The sequence below is a fragment of the Passer domesticus genome, chromosome 7 (assembly GCF_036417665.1).
Source record: "Passer domesticus isolate bPasDom1 chromosome 7, bPasDom1.hap1, whole genome shotgun sequence".
NCBI classification, from domain to species: domain Eukaryota; kingdom Metazoa; phylum Chordata; class Aves; order Passeriformes; family Passeridae; genus Passer; species Passer domesticus.
The window spans coordinates 18,910,587-18,929,762 of record NC_087480.1 but is presented as its reverse complement, the minus strand read 5'-3'; the positions used below and the strand labels follow the sequence as shown (position 1 = coordinate 18,929,762).

The following is a 19,176-nucleotide window of genomic DNA, read 5'->3' as shown; positions in this document are numbered from 1 at the left end:
GGTCCGCGGGGCGGGACCGTGCAGTGCCGTAGCAGTGCCGTGTGTGGGGCGGGGCTGCGCCGGTGCCGCTACGCGGGGCTGCGCCGGTGCCGGTGCGTGGGGTGGAGCCGTGTTGTGCCGGTGCCGGTCCGCGGGGCGGGGACGAGCAGTGCCGTAGCCGGGGTGTGGGGCGGAGACGAGCGGTGCCGGTGCCGCTTTCCGGACCTGTGCCGGTGCCGGTCCGCGGGGCGACGCGCCCCTATGAGCCGGTGAGGCGGCAGCGGTGCGGGAGGGATGGCGGCGGGCGGCGGCGGAGGGCGACCGCCGGGCCCCGACCCCGCGCTGGAGCCCTACGTACAGACCCGCATCTTCAAAATCATCGTGATCGGAGACTCCAATGTGGGCAAGACGTGCCTGACCTTCCGCTTCTGCGGGGGCACCTTCCCCGGCAAGACCGAGGCCACCATCGGCGTGGACTTCCGCGAGAAGACGGTGGAGATCGAGGGGGAGCGCATCAAGGTGGGCCCCGCGCCGGCTCCGGGCTGGCTGACACCGGCCCCGGAGGGACCCGCTAAGGCCGCAGTGGGTCCGACACCGGCCCTGGTGGGTTCCACACCGGTTCCAGTGGGCCTCGCTCTATCTCCGTGAGCCCTGCTCTGTCCCCGGTGGGCCCTGCACCGGCCCTGATCTGGCCGGCAGCAGCCCCAGCAGCGATGGCAGCCGGTCCCCATCCCTGCCTCGTGCCAAACCCCTCCGGGGGCTTTTCCTTTCATCCCAGTTGGAGGGAGGGAACAGGGGCAGGGAAGAATTCTCGTGCCTGTGTTGCAGAGATGGCCCTGAACCAGTCCCTGCTGCCTTGTCACTATTTCTGGGGTTGGCTTGAGCATGCAGAGATCAGAAGCCAGGGCTCGGGGTGAGTCACCACCACCCTTGCGATGGGCACAGCTGGATCCTCGCAGCATTGGGGTGGCTCCAGCTCCGGACACTGGACCGGCGGAGGGGTAGAGCTGTGGTGGGATGGGGGACAGGAGTCTGTGCCACGGCCAGGGGGTCTGGGGGGCAGAGGGCGGTGGGCTGGCAGCAGCCACACTGACAGGTCACACAGGCCAGCAACAGCAGGCTTGGCTGCTGTGGCAGCAGCGGTGCAGGAACCTGCTCCAGCTACATTGGAACTGCGATTGCAGCAGGATGAATTTTCATATGAAGGCTGGTGTGACACCTGTAAAGAATGATCAGCCCAGACCTGAAGAGCTCTGGCTGGTGTGTCAGAGCAAATCTGGCATTGGTAGGAAACCAACTGGGAGCAGAGTTTGTGGTGGAGCTTGGCCTGCACAGCTGTGGGGATCAGCACCTACAGCCCCTGAGGCTGGTGCTGGAAGAACAAACATCACTGCTGTACTGACAGATGGCTGATCAAAAGTTGAACTCACAATGAAACCCGACCTTGTGTTGGCGGGTGAGAGCTTTAGCTGTGCTTCTAGGCTGTCCATGAATATTTTTCCCTCTCTTCTGTAGAGGTGCTCATCCTCCCTGCCCTCCCCAGCTCTGTCCAGCCCCACGGAGCCATGCTGGTGTGAGCTGTGGTGCAGGCTGGCATGGAGCCTGTCTGCTGCCACTATCCAGAAAATGTTGCCATGTTTTCTACCTTTGGATATTATTTGAGCTCCAGTGGGCAGGAGTGGGAGGTGGTGCAGCAAACCCACCTTTTCCTGGGATATATATCCTGGAGAGGAGGTGAGAGGTGGGACAAGGAACCTCCTTTTCTTGCTCTGCCTGGGAGAGACTGGCCCTGAAAGGACTGAGCAGCAGCTCCACTTTCCCAGCATTTTTCAATTGAAAAGACTCCGGAGGCAGGTACTATCTCCATGGGTACAGGGCAATTTGGATTATCTTGGAAATTGCCACTTCCAGGCTACAGAACATTACCAGGAGAACCCAGACTGACCCCTGGGGCACTCTGCTGGTTCCAGTGCTCATCCAGACTTTGTGTCACTGACCAGCACTGTCTAGGCCCAGACATTCAGCCAGTTCCCAATCTACCTCATTGTCTGCTCATCCAGCCCAGGGGCCTTCTGGCATCTCTGTCACTTGGGTTAGGAAGTTGTCATCAGTGATGTCCTGGAATGTTCTGGATTGCCTGTGCCCTGCTGTGCTGTCCTTCCATGAGATGTTGGGGTGGCTGAAGTTCTGTGTGAGAAGCAGGGCTGCAAACACAAGGCTGCTGCTCACTGTCCACAGAGCACCTCATCTGCTTGTTCTTCCTGGCCAGGTGGTCTGTAGCAGAGACCTCCTACAATGTCATCTATGATGTTCTGGTTTTTAGTCCTCCCCCGTGAATTCACCCTTCCCCACAGAGCTCCTGGCCCTCCCACTGCACTCCTACATAAAGGGTGGCTCTCCCTGCTCATCTTCTCTTTTCCTCTGTGAAATTGTCAGCATTCTCATTCATGGCGTAGGATTTGGTGCACAAATAGACATGGATCTGTTGGAATGAGTCCAGAGGAGGCTGCAAAGATGCTCTGAGGGCTTCTTTGCAGCCCTTCTAAAGTCAGGCTGGGAGAGCAGCGGTTTTTCAGTCTGGAGAAGAGAAGCCTTGGGGGAGACCTTAGATCCCCTTCCAGTGCCTGAAAGGACTCCAAGAGAGCCAGATAGGGACTTGGGACAATGGAGGGTTGGAGGGACAGGACAATGGCCTTAAACTGAAGGAGGGCAGGTTTAGATTGGATATTGGGAAGAAATTCTTGGCTGTGAGGATGGGCAGGCCCTGGCACAGGTTGCCTACAGAAGCTGTGGCTGCCTCTGGATCCCTGGAGGTGTTCAAGGCCAGGTTGGACAGGGAGCAACCTTGGAGCAACCTGAGATAGTGAAACGTGTCCCTGCCCACACAGGGGGTTAGACTGTATGATCTTTAAGTTGCCTTCCAGTCCAAACCATGCTGGGACCCTCTGAAACCCGGACAGCGGGAAGTCCTCCTGCAACGCCCTCCCCATGGCCTGCCAGGGCCACGCTCCACACTTCTGTAGCGTCTTTTCTTGTCTGCTTCATTTCCCAGGTGCAAGTGTGGGACACAGCTGGCCAGGAGAGGTTTCGGAAGAGCATGGTGGAGCACTACTACCGCAACGTGCACGCCGTGGTCTTCGTGTACGACGTGACCAAGATGAGCTCCTTCACCAACCTCAAGACGTGGATCGAGGAGTGCAACGGGCACGCGGTGCCCGCGCTCGTCCCCAGGGTGCTCGTGGGGAACAAGTGTGACTTGAAAGACCTCATCCAGGTGCCATCCAGCCTGGCCCTCAAGTTCGCCGACGCTCACAACATGCTTTTGTTTGAGACCTCGGCCAAGGACCCACAGGAAAGCCAGAACGTGGACGCGATTTTCATGTGCCTGGTGTGCCGGCTGAAGGCGCAGCGCTCGCTGCCCTGCCGGGACACGGAGCGCTGGCCGGCGCAGCCCCAGCCGCACCCGCGGCGGCTGGACGAGGCCGGCGGGAAAGGCTCGTGCCCGTGCTGAGCGGGACCGCCCGGACCCCAATAAAGGCTCTGAGCCCCCTGCGCTCCGCCTCTTGCTTTGCGCCTCAGCCCGGGCGGCCGCGATCGCCTCTGACCGGCTCGGCCACAATCGGCCCGGTTCGGCTGCAATCGGCCCTGTTCGGCCGTGCTCGGGCTATCTCGGTAATTATTGCCCTGACTCGGTTACAATCGGCCGGACTCGGCCCCACTCGGCTATAATCGGTCGACTCGGCTGCTCCCGCCTGCGTCCGTCTCGGCTCGGGGCGGGGCGCTGCCGCGCGCAGGCGCAGTGCGCGCTGCCGCCGCCATGAAGTAGGTGTGGGGGCGTGGGGGCTCGGGCCGCGCTCGGCCCTGTCCCGCCGGGGCCGGTGCTGATGGTGCTTCGCCCGCAGCCCCCTGACGAAGGTGAAGCTGATCAATGAGCTGAACGCGCGGGAGGCGGAGCTGGGCGTGCAGGAGGCGGTGTCGTGGCACGCGGAGTACAAGGACAGCGCTTGGATCTTTGTGGGTACGGGCCGGGCTGGGGGCGGGGGCCGGTACCGGTGCGGGGCCGGTACCGGTGCTGTTGACCCGTTCCTTCCCTCCGCTGTCCCCGCAGGCGGGCTGCACTACGCGCTGACCGAGGGCGATGTCATCTGCGTGTTCTCGCAGTAAGTGCCGCAGCCCCGGCCCCGCCGCCGCGGGCGCTGCCGCCGTGCTGACGGGGTGTGTGTCACAGGTACGGCGAGATCGTCAACATCAACCTCGTGCGCGACAAGAAGACCGGGAAGTCCAAGGGCTTCTGCTTCCTGTGCTATGAGGACCAGAGAAGCACCATCCTGGCTGTGGATAACTTCAATGGGATCAAGGTGAGTGGAGCTCAGGTGGTGCCCTGGCTCCCCGAGTGCTCCCTCGCGTCAGCAGCGGCTCTGGGAGCCGGGAGCCGGCGGTGACGGCCCGGCCCCGCAGATCAAGGGACGGACCATCCGCGTGGACCACGTGGCCAACTACCGCCCCCCGAAGGAGTCTGAGGACTGGGATGACGTGACTAGAGCCCTCCATGCCAAGGGCTGCGGGGTCAAAACGCCACCTCACACCTCTTCTGACTCCGCGTCTGAGGATGAGGATGTGCCCGTGAAAAAGCAGAAAGGTGAAGAGTGTTCCTCACGGGCTGGATCCCAGGTGGGCGTGCCCATGGTAGGGTTTGGGGGCTGGAGTCTGCATAGAGAGAAGGTTGGAGGAACAAAAACGGGCACAAAATGAGGGTGGGAATAAGGTGTTGCTACAGAGTGCTGGGGAGATGCTCAAAAATGAGGGAGAAGAAGGAGAGCCATGAAGGAAGAGTCCTCATGTCTGGAGAGGTAATTTCCACAAAGTGGATCACAGTATTACTGAGGAAAGGGAATGAAAGGGAAGTTGGAAGTTCTCAGCATTCCAGGTGGTGTGGAAATGCCCAGCGTTGCTGGGAAGAGCATGATGTGAATGTTAAAGAGAAAAGTGGGGTGGCTGCAGCTGGATGAGAAAAAGTTGTGATTGGAAGTGAACTGGGATCTCCCTGAGGGGGAAGCAGGCTGGGAAATTGGGTGGAGGGGGAGAATTTCTAGTAGAAGATGAGTTGAGATGGTGCCAGGGGAGCCATGGGGAGCAAGCTGCTCCTGGAGCGTGGTCCATCCCGAAATGTGAACCCTAGTTCCAGAGAAGCAGCGGAGCAGAGCAGAACGGTCAAAGTCGAGCCCACAGGCTGGGAAGCGGGTGAGCACGGAGGAGCCCCATCCCAGGATCAAGATCAAGAAGGAGAAGGAGGACCCCGGGTACGAGCGCTATGCCGGCGGCAGCGCCGGGAGCAGGACGCAGCGGGATGAGGAGCAGCGGCGGCACCAGCGGCACTCGGACAGCAGGGGGGACAAGAACTGCCGCGAGCAAAGGGGCCAGAGCGGCTCAGGCTCCTGGGATGAGCGGGAGAAGAGGGAGGAGGCTGGCAGGAGGGGCGATGGGCACAGCAGCCGGCAAGACGCGTCCCCCAGGGGAGGCAGATCTCGGGAGCCCCATTCCAGGCACAGGGAGCGGGGCTCTGGCAGAGACTCTGGTCGCTGCTGAGCCCTGGGTGAGCGTTGAGGGTGAGGGAGGCTCCGAGCCTGCCCAAACCTGCTCCAGGCTCCTGGGATGCCGTGGCTGGACCTTTCACCCGGGAGCTTGCCCTTGCCTGTCATCCTACGGCCAGGGCTCTCCACGCTGCCCGTGCTGCTGGCTGGGACAGGGGTTCGTCCTTCCACTGGGGAGGCTGTCAAGCAGTGAAGGCTGGGAGAAGCAGGGCGCTCCCCTTCCCTAACTCCCTCGGGGCTGTGTCCCCTCGCACTGGATGTAGAGGCTGCTGGGGGTCTTGTCTGGCCTTGTGGGCCGGGTTTGGGCCCTGTGCCCACCCAGCATCTTCTGGATTCCACGATGTATCCATAGCACTGCATCACTGTGTTGGGGTGATTTATCATGGATTTGTTTAAAGGTTTCTTAATAAAAGTTCCTGTTAGGGAGAAGCTGGTCCCGAGAGCAGTGTTCCTGTCTGTGGGCCAGGAAGGAGGTGTCACCTGTTTTTTGTTACGCTTATTTTGGGCTTATTTGGCTGGAAAACCGGGAGCGATGGAGCGTGGGATTCGCAGGGTGGACAAGGGAGGGGCTTTAGCTGGATTTGGTTCCTATAACGAGTAATCCCTGCAGTCCGGCTCCGTGCCGGTTCTGGGCGCAAGTGGGAATTTCCTCCCCGGAGAAGCCGGGACCGCTCCGCGCAGCCGAGGGCCGTGCGGCGGGGCTGGGGCGCGGGCAGCCCCCGCGGCTCGCACCGTCCCGGCACGGCGCCGCCGGGGCCGGCAGGGGGCACGCGCGGCGCGGCGGAGCAGAGCCCGGTTCCGGCCGCGGTTCCGGTTCCGGTCCCGGCCCGGTGGCGGCGGCGCGCGCGGCGGTGTCCGCCCGCCATGCGATGTCCGCGCTCAACTGGAAACCCTTCGTGTATGGCGGGCTCGCCTCCATCGTGGCCGAGTTCGGTGAGGCGCGGGGGCCGGGCGGCACCGGGACGGGCGGGGCCGGCGCAGGGACCGGCGGGCGCTGAGGCCGGTGTCCCGCTCTCCCCGCAGGCACGTTCCCCGTGGACCTCACCAAGACGCGGCTGCAGGTGCAGGGGCAGAGCACCGACGCGCGGTTCCGCGAGGTGCGCTACCGGGGCATGTTCCACGCGCTGTTCCGCATCTGCCGCGAGGAGGGCGGGCGGGCCCTGTACTCGGGGTGAGTACCGGGGCCCATCGGCAGCGCGTCCCGCTTCCCCCGGCGCCCCATCCGTCCGTACCGGGACACACACCCATCTGCAGCGGGTTCTCCACCCGGCCCGGCGCCTCCTTGCAGCCCCCCGGGCCTCCCCGCCGCCTGCCCCGGGTCCTTCCCCTCTGGCTCAGGAGCTCCCACCGCCTGTGCTGGGCTCCCTCTTCGGCTGCAGCATCGCCCCGTCTGTCATGTTCGCCCCCACCAGCCCGTCCCAGGTTCCCCCTCCATCCCGACATCTCCCTCTGCCCACCCCAGGGACCTCTCCCACCCCCCGACATCTCCCCCTGCCTTTCCCGGGTCTGCCCCGCCAACCCGGGTTCTTCCCTTCTGTCCACCCCGGCCCTGCCCTGCCTCTGTCCCGGCACCCCCTCCCCAGCCCGAGTCCCCTCTTCCACCTTCTCACGGCATCCCTTCACTCCCTTGCTCTCTGCTCATCCCGGCCCCTCGTTTCCTGCATGCTGCTGTGACCCCCTGGATCCCTCCCTGCCTTGTCCCCCCGAGCGGGGTCCCCCGGTGTTCCCAAGGTGGGGAGCAAGGCCAGGGCTGCGTGGGTGCCGTCCCCTGGCACTGGGGTGTGTGGGGCAATCCCGGATAACCCGGGCAGAGCTGCATTCTTCGGAGCCCCAGCGGGGTCGTGCCTGGCCCGGTAGTGTGAGAACGGGTGGGGGAGTGGCCCGGGGTAGCCCGCAGGGATGCTCAGGGTCCATCCCCCTCAGGATCGCCCCGGCACTGCTGAGACAGGCGTCCTACGGCACCATCAAGATCGGGATCTACCAGAGCCTGAAGCGGCTCTTTGTGGATCGCATGGAAGGTCAGTGTTGGGAAGGGCAGTGTGAGCACCTCCTAGCCCCCCGCCTAGCACTCTGGGCTGTGTGTTTTGCTCATTCCTTGCTCTGTCCTTTCCACCCCAAGATTCCCACAGGAATGGAGCTCCATTACTGGGTGCTGTGGTTTTGTTTGTCAGTGAGAGCAAGGATTGGATTCAGTCCTGATTGGAACCTCACTGTGCTCTGCACTGCCTGTGGTTCCTACCCAAACATCTCCTTTCAGCCAGCTTCCTTCCTTTCACAAAATCATAGGAGAATCACAGAATCCTTTAGTTGGAAAAGACGTCCAACCAGTGTCTGATCCCCACCTTGTCCCCAGCCGAGAGCGCTGAGTGCCACCTCCAGTCCTTCCTTGGACACCTCCAGGGATGGGGATTCCAGATCTCCCTGAGCAGCCCCTGCCAATGCCTGTCCACCCTTTCCATGAAGAAATTCCTCCTGATGTCAAACCTGAGCCTCACCTGGCACAGCCAGGCACATTCTGGATAGGAATTGTGCAGTCCAGCTCTCTGGCTTTGGCCCTGACTGTAAAGGTGAGGTTCCACCAGTGCCCTTGACCTGTGCCCTCTGCAGCTCCTGCCTGGGGAGTGGAGCAGCAAGAGTCTGGTGGATGTTCCCTGAGGGAGCACCGAGATCTGCAGGTGAGGTTTCCATCCCTGCTGTGATATGAGGGAATGTGGTAACACTGTTCCAGCCTGGGAAAGCGGGATGGGCTGGGGAAACACAGCATACTAACTATATGAAGCTGTGTCAGGGGAGGTTTAGGTTGGTATCAGGAGAAGGTTTTTTTCCCACGAGGGTGCTGGGGCACTGCCCCAAGTTGGCCAGAGCTCTGGCAGCATTTGAACAGCAATCCCAGGCACAGGGTGGGAGTGTTGGGGGTCTGTGCCGGATCAGGACTGGATGATCTTTGTGGAACCCTTCCATCTCAGGAGATTCTGTGACTCTAGGGGTCCATTCAGGGCTGCTGTCCTGCTTTAGTAAGGCCTGTCCCTGCCTGGTTCTGTCTGTGTACACAGTCCCCACACCCCCCTCGCTGTTCCAGCCTTTTCTGCTGTGAGCTCCATGCCTGAATGTTTGTCTCCCTACAGGCCTGGGGCAGCCAGTGGCCTGGTGTCCTCTGGGAAGTGTCCTGGTCAGTACCAGCAAAGGCCTGTGTGTTTTTCCAATGTAACCATCATCCTAACAATGGGCCTGGAATCTGGGGTTATTCTCTGGCACTAATCACATCTAACTCCCTGCCTGTTCTCAGTTCTCAGCTGGCTCCAAGTGGCTGTGTGTAGGCAAATCCAGGGGGCCTGGGGAAACACTGGGTTGTCCCTCTCTGTCTGTCTCTGTCCTGGCTCATCCCTGCAATGAGAAATCTCAGATAATTGTTCACAATTTTCACGTGTCCCAGGATTTTCCTTCTCATCAGTCAGACCCTCTGAGAGTGTATTGCTGAGTGTTTCAGCTGCCACCTTCTGTCCCTGACAGGTGTGGGGACAGACCTGTCAAGGACTGTGGCACCTGCCCAGGCTCTGCTGCTGCAGCTTCACCGTCTGATTTGAGAACTGAGCTGCTCTACCCAGCCTTTGTTCCCTCCTACTGTGTCCCCTCCAGTGAGGGTCTGACCTTCTTTCCTTGGTTGCAGATGAAACGTTGCTCATCAACGTGATCTGTGGGGTGGTCTCGGGGGTCATCTCCTCTGCGCTGGCCAATCCCACAGATGTGCTGAAGGTAAGGGCTGCTCCTGCCTGGCTGTGGGACCCATGGGAGGAGCAGCTCAGTGCTCCCTGAGCCACCAGTTCTGTTGTTTGGGTTTTTTTTCATGAACGGGGGCCAAAGCCCAGGGTCATTAATAGATGTTTAAAACCACAGATCTTAAAGACCATAGAATCCTGGAATGGTTTGGGTTGGGATGGACATGAAAAACCATCTCCTTCCACCTCCTGCCATGGGCAGGGACACCTCCCACTAGACCAGGTTCCTCCAAACATTGTCCAACTTGGCCTGGAATGTTTCCAGGGATGGAGCAGCCACAGCTTCTCTGGGCAACAAGGATCGTGACATTTGTACTGGTGAGGGGTGGGAGCTGTGTTATCCAACCTGGGCCAGGTGAGCCAGCTGCTCCTGTCCCCTTGGTCATGGCACTGCCCCAAGGGCCTGCCTGTTACATGGAGTGAGCACAGCCCAGTGGGGACTGTCTGGTGCCCTGGGCTGAGGGAGAGCCTGTAGAACTTCCCCACTCTTCTCCGTGTGTAGATCCCCCTTCTGGGATTGCTTTCAGGGGGAAGGCCTTGTTCCTCATGTTCCTGTGCCCCCACCTTGCTGCTGCCCCTGCCTCCTGCCTGCTGCCATCCTTGTCCCTGTGGTTTGCAGGGAGAGGGATGTGGAGAGCAGTGTGTGCTCTGAGCTGCTCTGTTCTTTCTCCCAGGAGTACCATGGAGCTGCTGTCCCTGGTGTCCTTGCCCTGTGGGCAAGTGCCAGTGTCAGGACAGGTGTTGATGTCCGCTTGCTGACTCTTCCCTTTCTTTCAGATCCGAATGCAGGCTCAGGGCAGCTTGTTCCAGGGTGGGATGATTGGCAGCTTCATTGACATCTACCAGCAGGAAGGTACCCGAGGCCTCTGGAGGGTGAGCACCAACAGAACTAAGAAAAATCTTAGGGAAGCAGGTGTTCTACTGTTCTTACAGCAAGGAGCAGGTGGAGCCCCTCCTAGCCCCTTAAACTGCTGCTCTTGTGGGGCAGAATCTTTTCTGGTGTTGAAAATGGTGCAGGAGGTTGAGGGGGTGACAGCCTAGTTCCCGCGTGCTGGTGCTGGGAGCAGGGAAGCAGTGTGGAGTTAATCCAGCTGGAATAACGCTGCCAGGGTGGAGACATGTCCTTGTCTTTGAAGCAGAGCTGGGAGGCAGGTGGTGTGCTTGCAGGGAGGGTACAGGGAAGGCTGTCAGGAGGGGGCCCTGCGAAGAGCTGGGGGCTGTGGCTGCAGATGGTGACAGTGTCTGTACTGCACAGGGTGTTGTCCCCACGGCCCAGCGAGCGGCCATCGTGGTGGGGGTGGAGCTGCCAGTCTACGACATCACCAAGAAGCATCTGATCCTGTCAGGCCTCATGGGGGACACCATCTTTGCCCACTTTGTGTGAGTACCTCCTGCAGGCTTGGGGGGCTGTGTGAGGCAGAGGAGCCAGGTGGGGCTGGGGAAAGATCATTCGTGGAGTGAGGGCTCTGGAGGTGCAGGGAAGAGGTTAGTGCTTCCAGAGGATCTGGAGCAGGGTTAGTACTAACAAAGGATCTGCTCTGTCAGCTGGAACGGCTCAGAGTTAGCAGCAAGTATGGAATCATTAAGGTTGGACAAGACCTCCAAGACCATTGAGTCCAACCGTTCCCCCAGCACTGTGAAGGCCACCACTAATCCATCCCCTCCTTGGGGGAGGACCTGGCAGAAATCCTTTGGTGACATGAAATGCCAGCTTGGTTTCAGCTGGCTAATGACAGAAACGTTGCCCCACATGTGTGCCTTAGTATGAGCCAGGCAGAAGATCCACGTGTGTAGCTACGTGTAACAATCCCTTGAAAGCTGCTCTAATCCCCAGTCCTCACCTGTCCAGACCCTGTCATCTTGCAGCCCCTGCTGGAAGAGCCTTGAGAGAGGAGCAAGCACAAAGCTGGTAGGACCCAGAGCAGTCAGTGAGTGTTGCAGTCAGCCTGCTCTGGGCAGGGCTGGCAGAGAACACTGGATCCTCTTTCACCTTCATATTGCAAATGCTGCAATGCTTCCATTGGCTTTGCTAGCTGGGGTGAGGGTGAGGAGCACTAGACCCTCTGTGGAGGGGGAGACTGGCAGCTCTGTGGTCCTTTCTGGTGTCTTTGCTCTTCCTCCCTCCTTCCCAAAGAAATGTTTACTCTGGTGGGAAGGACGTGCACTCCCAGGGGGTGCCTTCACATCTGTGTCACCTGGGCAGCACCTGGGGCCCTTGCAGGGCTGCCAGTGCCCTGTGGGACCAGCTGTGGGCTCTGTTGAGGGTCTGGGTTAGCTGAGCTGAGCATTTCCCTCCCCTGAGCTCCACAGGGTCCTGTGGCAGCCCCACCACTGCCCCTTTTCCAGGTAGAAGTAGGTAGTGCACCTCATGTTCATTGCTAAATGCCTTTGCTGAAGTCCCGTGGAAGGTATTTTGTGTGTCTGAGCGGGAGTGGCCGTGCCCAGGGCTGTCCCTGCCCTGATGTGGTGTGTGCAGTTCCAGCTTCACGTGCGGGCTGGCGGGGGCCATCGCCTCCAACCCCGTGGACGTGGTGCGGACGCGGATGATGAACCAGCGCGCCATCGTGGGCAGCACCGAGCTCTACAAGGGCACTCTGGATGGCCTCGTCAAGGTGAGGGGACAGGTGGGCACATCCCTGTCCTGGGAGGCTGGCCAGGTCTCAGCACCACACTGATGGGAGCAGTGAGATCCTGCAGTGTGTCATCAGTGAGGTGGGAGAGGGCCCAGAGTCGCTTTCCTGAGGCCACTGTCAGCCTCAGCATCCTCCCAGCCTCCTGGGACAAAGTTCAGGCCATGATGCAGTTAGCTGGGTTCAGAGACTGTAAGTGATGCTTCACACACTTGCATGGGCCTGTCTGCTCCCTGCAGCTGCTGGGCAGGACCAGTGGGACACACGTGGCACTGGGGAGGGAGGTGGGCCTGGTGTGTCTCCTCATCCATTTGTCTCTTCTCCCAGACATGGAAGAGTGAGGGCTTCTTTGCACTCTACAAAGGCTTCTGGCCCAACTGGCTTCGTCTGGGTCCCTGGAACATCATCGTATCCTTCCCTATGCTGCTGGGAGGTGGTGGAGTGGGACAAGGGGAGACCCCCACTGGGAAGGGCAGGGCAGAGCTGACACCCTGATGGGGTGCACTGAGGACCCTAATGGGCACTGCTGATGGTTCCTGTAGAGCCTGTTGAGGGCTTTGCTGAGACCTTGCGTGGCCTGGGCTTCAGGAGATTCCTGGATGAGCTCCTGTTTGGGAGGGAATCGTGGGGAACATCCTGCTGCTGCGGCAGGTGCTGACTCTCTGCAGGACCAGTGCTGCTGTGTGCTGAGCCAGAGCATTCTGCCTGCTGAAACTGGGTGGGGAGTTCACTGTAAAGAGCTCCCAGTGTGGGCTTGGAGGCACTTCCCTTTCCCAGAGGTCTGGGCAAGGCTGGGTTTGCTCTGGGTCCATCTCCCCACTCTTGGCAGCACCTGTGCCCCAGCTCTGTTCTACCTGGGCAGGTCAGGTTGTGCTGCCTGGACAGGGAGCTGCATGGGTGGGTTTAAGGAGCTCCCTGGATGGGTGTCCAGCCCAGCTGAATGCTCTGCCCACCCTGCCAGGCAGCTGCCTCATACCTGTCCCAATTCCTTGACGCTCCCTTCAGTTTTTTATCACATATGAGCAGTTGAAGCGCCTCCCCTTCTGAAAGCTGCTTTCATCTCACCAGAGTCATCCTCGGGGCTGGCAGCAGAGCTGTGCTGCCCCCTCCCTCTTCATCCCACTGTCCCCATGTCGTGGTGTTTGGTCCCTGTGGGCTGGGCTCTCCCCACATGCATGGTCCCTGGAGCACGAGCTGCCTGGCACAGGCGGGGGCTGCACGTTTCCCACCCGGAGGTGTCCGTGTGCCTGGGCCTGCAGGAATGTCTTCTATGAAGATCTGTGTGCTCCAGTGGCCTTTGGGGCACTGTGGCGCGTGGCTTGCAGGTGTGGGTCTCCTCCCGTGCCCGTGGGGCGGGGCCTGTGAAGGTGCCATTGTCATCATGTTTCTTGCAGAACTTGTAACTTCATTAAATTATTTATTGACTGGATGGCTTGAGTTTGGGTCTGTGCTTATTCACTGCAGGGGTGTGTGCCCGTGGAGAGCACAGCAGCATGGTTTTCGTCATGCTATAGACCCCTTTATTCTCCAGTGAATCTGTAGGATTCATTTCGGTAGAGATAGATCTAAACCCAAATTTTTTAGTATCAGAAAATGACCCTGTTGCCCTCTCAGCTGAACTTTGCCAAACCTCAGTCTCTTAAATTCTTGCTTATTATTACACTATTTTTGCTTAAATAATTTGTAAAGCCAGGTACTGTGCTTTAAAGGTGAGCTTGGCACTTGAAAATGGTGGTTCTGGTGCTGAGCAGGATATTTGGTCATCTTCTTGTGATTTTTGGTTATTTTTTAATGTTTGTGGCTATAAACATTAAAAAATAACCAAAGCAAATGGTTTTTCTGTTCCTGCCCCCTTTCCTCTTGTGGGGTGGCTTTGGTTTGGATGAAGGTCCCTGGTGACACAGCAGCATGTCCTGGCTGAGCCTGCTGTGAGCTGAGTTTCTGTGGAAGTCATGCAAGGAACGTTCAGCCAAATCCCAGTGGGAAAAGGAGGGAATTGGTGTTACAAAGTCAGAGCTGCCTGTAGGAGCTGCAGGGGAAGGGAATGTGACTCCAGGGAGCGCTTGGGCTGAAATGCTGCCTTGAGCAGGGCTCTGTGCGGGGCCCAGCTCAGCGGGCTGTGCCAGGTGGTGTGTGGGAACCTGCTCCTGCACACACAGGAAGCTCCGGGGGTGGAACTCCAGCATGGAAGGCTCCATGGGAACCAGTCAGCCCTCCTCAGGTGTTTAAGGTAGAAATACACGTCCTCCTGATACGTGAAAGCTAAAAATGACAGTAAAGCAGGAGAGGGAGGCACATACTTGCTCCTCACTGCCCTGCCACTTCTCCCTTGTCCTTGATCTCATTCCGAGGGTTTGGACTGTCTCCAACATCAGGGCAAAGTCTCCCCAAATGTCTTCCTGAGCAAACAGAAGTAGAGGATGCGTAAGGCCACCGCAGCCTTTCCCGTGGCAGCGCAGAGCCCGGGTGTGCGGAGGGTCCTGCGGCCGCAGCCAGTGCCCCATTCCCGAGCTCCTGCCTCCGGCACTGCCCCTCCCGCCCCATCCCCCCTCTCCCCGCTCTGTTTGACAGACACACGTTCAGTCCTGCCCGTTTCTTGGCAGCTTGGATTTTTTCCAGCTCGTGAGGCAGAAGAGGCTTGTGACACTGTGTAGGGGCTGGAGCCATCACTGTCAGACCCTGTGAAGGTCAATCCCCCCGGGAGGTGTAAGGGCTGTTGTGGGATTCTGTAGCACAAGGATGCTGAGGCTTTGCTTTCATGAATTTCTTTGATACAAGTTACTCTTAGGTAAATACACTCATGGCTAGCAAAGTGACTGAGTGTGTACATAGAATCATTATTTTTTACTGTTAGTAGCACTTACATAGATTTCACTGGAAGTATCATGGCAAAGTTAATCAAACTCCTGCAGGACTGAGGTCAGTCAGTGATGGACAAGGTCTCCCTTTGGATATGATCTGTGTCATGGGGCCTGGAGCCAGCCTGGTGTTCCTGGGGATCTGAAGGGCTGTGCAGGGGGAGCTCCAGGACAGACAGGGGCTCTTTGGGGCAGCAGCCAGTTACTTCTGCATGGATCCATGAGTGGGCAGAAGACACCAGCTCTCAGAGGTCCATGGCTGCCTTCTACCTGGATCCAAGGCCCCTCTGCAGGTTGTGGTGTTTTTTTGCCCTGCAGGTTCCAGCAATTCTCTGGTTTCAGCCTCTCCAAGGATACCCTGGACTCCCTGTTGTGCTTGCCAAGGGCATTGCAGGTTTCCAGCTGTGAATGCTGCTGTTCCAGGCTGGCAGATGTTTCTCCATCTGTTTGAGCCCACATCCCTTGTCAGTGCTTTTCCCCATTGTAACCAGGTCGCCTTCAGGGCTGCTGTTCCAGCAGGGTGTCAGTGGTGTTCCCTTGGTCCCAGCAGCAAGAAGCTGTCCTGGGTCTGGCAGTGACCCCCAGGAGCCCCACGAGCTGCACTGGACTTGGGAACTCTCTGTGCTTGTCCCCATTCCCAGCCCCTGAGTCTGAGCAGGCACTGCTCTGCTCCAGCCTCTGGTGCCTGGGGGGGACAGCCACCCCCCCATGTGCCACCGTGGCAGCTTCCTGCCCAGGTGCTCCTTGCTCACCCCCTGCTCCAGGGTTGTCTGGAAACGTGGCTGGAGGGGAGGGAGCTCCGCGGGCACAGCAGCGAGTCCAGCAGTCCCTTCCACGGACAGCTGCTGGCAGAGCTCTGCTTCCCCCGAGACACCCCTGCTCCCCAGGCTCCTGCTGCTCCCCGGAGAGCGAGGGGCTGTGCCTGCTGCCAAGTTGCATCTGCTGAGAGGCACCAGGTGAGTGATGGCTGAGAATCGTGTTGGGGATGCAGCATCCCTGTGGCGTGCCTCACATGAGGCAGCCACGGCCAGCTGGGCCCTGGGAGCCATCCTCGCCGTGCTGGCCTCACTCATCATCGCTGCCAACGTGCCGGTGGCCATTGTCCTGCTCTGCCACATCCGGAAGAGCGGCTCCAAGGGGCTCTGTTTTGTCCTCAATCTTGCCTTGGCAGATGCCATGGTTGGCTTCACAGTCATGGGCCTGGCCATGGATGAGCTTTCCCAGCCCTTTCATCCTTCCCAGAAGTTTTGCATCCTGAGAATGGCTTTTGTGACCTCTTCCTGTGCTGCCTCCATCCTGTCCCTGATCCTGGTTGCATGTGACAGGCACCTGGCGATCCGGAAGCCTTTCCACTATTTCCAGCTGGTGACAGGCCTGCGGGTCGGGCTGTGCTTGGTGGGGCTCTGGCTGTTTGCTGCCATCGTCGGCTTCCTCCCGGTCTTCATCCCGCGCTTCCAGAGGATCTCCAGCCACTGGAAATGCTCCTTCTTCAACGTCTTCCAGCCTTCCTACATGCTCACCATGTTCTGCTTCGGCTTCTTCCCCGCACTCTTCCTCTTCCTCTACCTCTACTGTGACATGCTGAAAATCGCCTCGGTGCACGTGCAGCACATCCAGGAGGTGGAGCAGGCGGGGCTGGGTGGGGGCTGTGTCCCACCCCGTGCCACCAGTGACATGAAGGCCATGCGCACGGTGGCCGTGCTCATCGGCTGCTTCACCCTCTCCTGGCTGCCCTTCTTCATCGCCAGCGTTGTGCAGATGGCCTGCCCTGAGTGCTTCCCCTACAAAGTCATTGAGAACTTCCTCTGGCTGCTGGGGCTGGGTAACTCCCTCCTGAACCCACTGCTCTATTCCTACTGGCAGAGGGACGTGCAGCTCCAGCTCTCCCAGCTGGCTGCAGGTGTCAAGAGGAGGGTCCTGCTCCACCTGGGCAATGGCCGCTGTTTCCCTGCCAGAGACACCAAGGCTCCTCCTGCTGTGTCCTGCCTGGAGCTCCAGGACTGACTTGGAAAGGAGTGCCCGTCTCTGCCTTACCAGCTTCCCTCCTGCACTGTGGCCGTGAACTTGGGGCCTGCCAGCTCTGAAGGAGGTCACAGATGGGTGGGACCAGTCTGGATGTTAATTCCCAGGCACCACCACGGCCGGATTCCAACCTGCCCACCGCCCCACCAGCCCCCAGCACAGCTGGCTTCACCCCAGCCCCAGGCATCCCAGGCTGCAGGTGTTCCCTGGAGAGCCTCTGCTGGAGCAGCCCTCTGTCTCCTGGACCAAATTCTCCCACTCGCTCTGCAGGCAAAGACCCTTCACCCATCGCTACCTGGCTTCCCCTGCCAGGTGTGCCCCCCCTGACACCCCCCTGCCATCGGCAACACTGGCTCTATGGGCAGCAAACCCCCTGTTCCTGGGGCATGTGTGGGCACAGGGAGGGCTCTATCCCCCTGGCCCTGGCAGCAGAGGCTGGGCAGGCTGTGAACATCCCCGAGCTCTCCTGGACCACAGGTGCTTCCCCTCCCTTACCAATCCCACCTCTCAATTCCACACAGGGCCATCCCTGCTTTGGGCTGTGGCCACATGGAGCAGAGGTGAGGGGATGGGTTTGGGCATGGGGGACAGAGAGGGCTTGGCAGTGGCCATGCCTGTGTGGGGGGTGGTGTAACCAGGGCAGGGGCACAGCCTGGGCACTGCTGTCAGTGTTTACCCAGGCTGTAAAGTGAGTAAATGAGTAACTGGCTGAACAAGGAGAGGGAGGATTGGCTGCCTCAGAGATCCTAACAAAGGAGAGCTGCTGTGTCCCACCCAGGATTTGTGACTGGAAGGGTCCCTCTCTGCCCATGGGAGCCCCACTTCTGCCCTAGGGGCCAGATGGCTGCCCCTGCCAGAGGCTAAAGTGGTACTTAATTGCTTCTCATAAAATCGTTCAATTTCATCCACATGGCAAGAAAACTTCCCTTAGAATAGGTTTATTTGCTAAAAAAGTACATTACTCTGGAAATGAGGGTGCTCTGCATGAAAGAGCAGCTGTTCCCATCTGTGTCCTTGCCCCACTAGCAGACACAAAGGCTCAGGGCTGTATCCACCTGCATCCAGAACTTGCCATGGAGCAAGCTAAGGTCTTCCCCATCCTAGAGAAAGAGGCGAAAATAAAAGTGTCTTTACAAAAGACTGCAAACAAGAGCCCTCTGTGGCATCCCCCTTGGCCAGGGACAGGCCTGGGACCAGGTCCCACATGGCAGACACCGTTCCTGGCTGTGGCGGAGGGACTGAAGCTGGGGGAGGGCTGCCCAGAGCAGGCTGTAGGGGGATCTGGTGGGTGGATGCAGCCTGGCTCAGCTCTGGGATCAGCCCATTATCTCCCTGCACCGGGGATTTGCTGCCTGTTCTTGGTGACGCCTGAGCTCTGCTGGCTGTGGCTTTGATCATCCTCATCCTCACTGAGCCTCTGCTTCCCTCAGAGGTTCCTGCAGCAGGTCCCAGCGGGAACAGGGACACTTTGGACATGGGCCTTGAGCTGCTTCCCGAGCTTTCTGACACCGGCTCTGCTGCATGAGTCCATCACTGGACCTGCCAGGCTGCAGGATGGAGGAGCAGGAGCCCTGGCCGGGCAGGAACCCTGTCCAGGTGGCATCAGGGCTCGGGCAGCCTGCTTGGTGCCATGAACACACTGCAGTGCCTTGCATGGGAGAGGGGACGCCTCCAGCACTAGGAGGGAGCCTACAAGAGAGATGGAGAATGTGGACCTTGAACACGAGTCTGAAGCGATGGGACAAGGGGGAATGGCTTCTTGCTGCCAGAGGGCAGGGCTGGATGGGATATTGGGAAGGAATTGTTCCCTGGGAGGGTGGGCAGCCCTGGCACAGGGTGCCCAGAGCAGCTGGGGCTGCCCCTGGATCCCTGGCAGTGCCCAAGGCCAGGCTGAGGCTTGGAGCAGCCTGGGACAGTGGAAGGTGCCCATGACAGAGGGTTGGAATGGGATGGGCTTTAAGTTCTAATTCAAAGCATTGTGAGATTCTGTGACACTGTGCAGGTGGGGGACAAGGTGCAGCTGGAGGCAGAGCTCCCCCTGCAGTGGAGCGTCCCTTTCTGGGCATCTCACTCTGGGACTGAGGCCTCTCCTCCCTCGGCAAACCGTGGCTGTGGGGGCTCACAGGCAGGCACAGCTGGGCTCCATCCCTGGGTGCATCTCCAGCCCCTGCTGGGGTAACCTGGAGCGGCACCGATCCTTGTGAGGCCAGGCCTGCTCCCATCCCTCACGGCAGAGAGCGCGTGCCGCTGTCCCGCTCCAGCCCGCGGGGACCGCGGCACCGAGCACCGCCCGCGGGAGCGGCTGCACCATGGAGGGAGG

At 59.6% G+C, this 19,176-nt stretch overlaps 4 protein-coding genes across 4 annotated transcripts; all 4 read left to right on the top strand.

The window, feature by feature from the left end:
- Positions 1-48: 48 nt before the first annotated feature.
- On the top strand, positions 49-3,531 carry RAB33A (RAB33A, member RAS oncogene family). Its single transcript, XM_064427334.1, has 2 exons — positions 49-498; positions 3,032-3,531. The coding sequence occupies exons 1-2, from the start codon at positions 274-276 to the stop codon at positions 3,488-3,490; spliced, it is 684 nt and encodes a 227-aa protein (XP_064283404.1). The 5' UTR covers positions 49-273; the 3' UTR covers positions 3,491-3,531.
- Positions 3,532-3,666: 135 nt separating this feature from the next.
- Positions 3,667-6,004, top strand: RBMX2 (RNA binding motif protein X-linked 2). Its single transcript, XM_064427332.1, has 6 exons — positions 3,667-3,801; positions 3,882-3,997; positions 4,088-4,139; positions 4,208-4,337; positions 4,438-4,618; positions 5,159-6,004. Exons 1-6 carry the CDS (start codon positions 3,797-3,799, stop codon positions 5,563-5,565), a joined length of 891 nt encoding a protein of 296 aa, XP_064283402.1. The 5' UTR covers positions 3,667-3,796; the 3' UTR covers positions 5,566-6,004.
- Positions 6,005-6,270: 266 nt separating this feature from the next.
- On the top strand, positions 6,271-13,405 carry SLC25A14 (solute carrier family 25 member 14). Its single transcript, XM_064427333.1, has 9 exons — positions 6,271-6,503; positions 6,594-6,741; positions 7,494-7,588; positions 9,238-9,323; positions 10,124-10,219; positions 10,602-10,726; positions 11,823-11,958; positions 12,304-12,384; positions 12,982-13,405. The coding sequence occupies exons 1-9, from the start codon at positions 6,440-6,442 to the stop codon at positions 13,021-13,023; spliced, it is 873 nt and encodes a 290-aa protein (XP_064283403.1). The 5' UTR covers positions 6,271-6,439; the 3' UTR covers positions 13,024-13,405.
- Positions 13,406-15,797: 2,392 nt separating this feature from the next.
- On the top strand, positions 15,798-16,838 carry GPR119 (G protein-coupled receptor 119). The gene has a single exon (XM_064426391.1). It carries the CDS (start codon positions 15,798-15,800, stop codon positions 16,836-16,838), a length of 1,041 nt encoding a protein of 346 aa, XP_064282461.1.
- The last annotated feature ends 2,338 nt before the right edge of the window (positions 16,839-19,176 follow it).

Bases quoted from the DNA above. Each gene is read 5' to 3' on its own strand.
- RAB33A (XM_064427334.1), top strand. From the start codon at position 274: ATGGCGGCGGGCGGCGGCGGAGGGCGACCGCCGGGCCCCGACCCCGCG. The intron at 499-3,031 runs GTGGGCCCCGCG...TTCATTTCCCAG, and splicing joins TCGAGGGGGAGCGCATCAAG to GTGCAAGTGTGGGACACAGC.
- GPR119 (XM_064426391.1), top strand. From the start codon at position 15,798: ATGGCTGAGAATCGTGTTGGGGATGCAGCATCCCTGTGGCGTGCCTCA.
- RBMX2 (XM_064427332.1), top strand. The intron at 3,998-4,087 runs GTACGGGCCGGG...CTGTCCCCGCAG, and splicing joins CAGCGCTTGGATCTTTGTGG to GCGGGCTGCACTACGCGCTG. The intron at 4,140-4,207 runs GTAAGTGCCGCA...TGTGTGTCACAG, and splicing joins GTCATCTGCGTGTTCTCGCA to GTACGGCGAGATCGTCAACA.
- SLC25A14 (XM_064427333.1), top strand. From the start codon at position 6,440: ATGTCCGCGCTCAACTGGAAACCCTTCGTGTATGGCGGGCTCGCCTCC. The intron at 6,504-6,593 runs GTGAGGCGCGGG...CTCTCCCCGCAG, and splicing joins CTCCATCGTGGCCGAGTTCG to GCACGTTCCCCGTGGACCTC. The intron at 11,959-12,303 runs GTGAGGGGACAG...CTCTTCTCCCAG, and splicing joins CTCTGGATGGCCTCGTCAAG to ACATGGAAGAGTGAGGGCTT.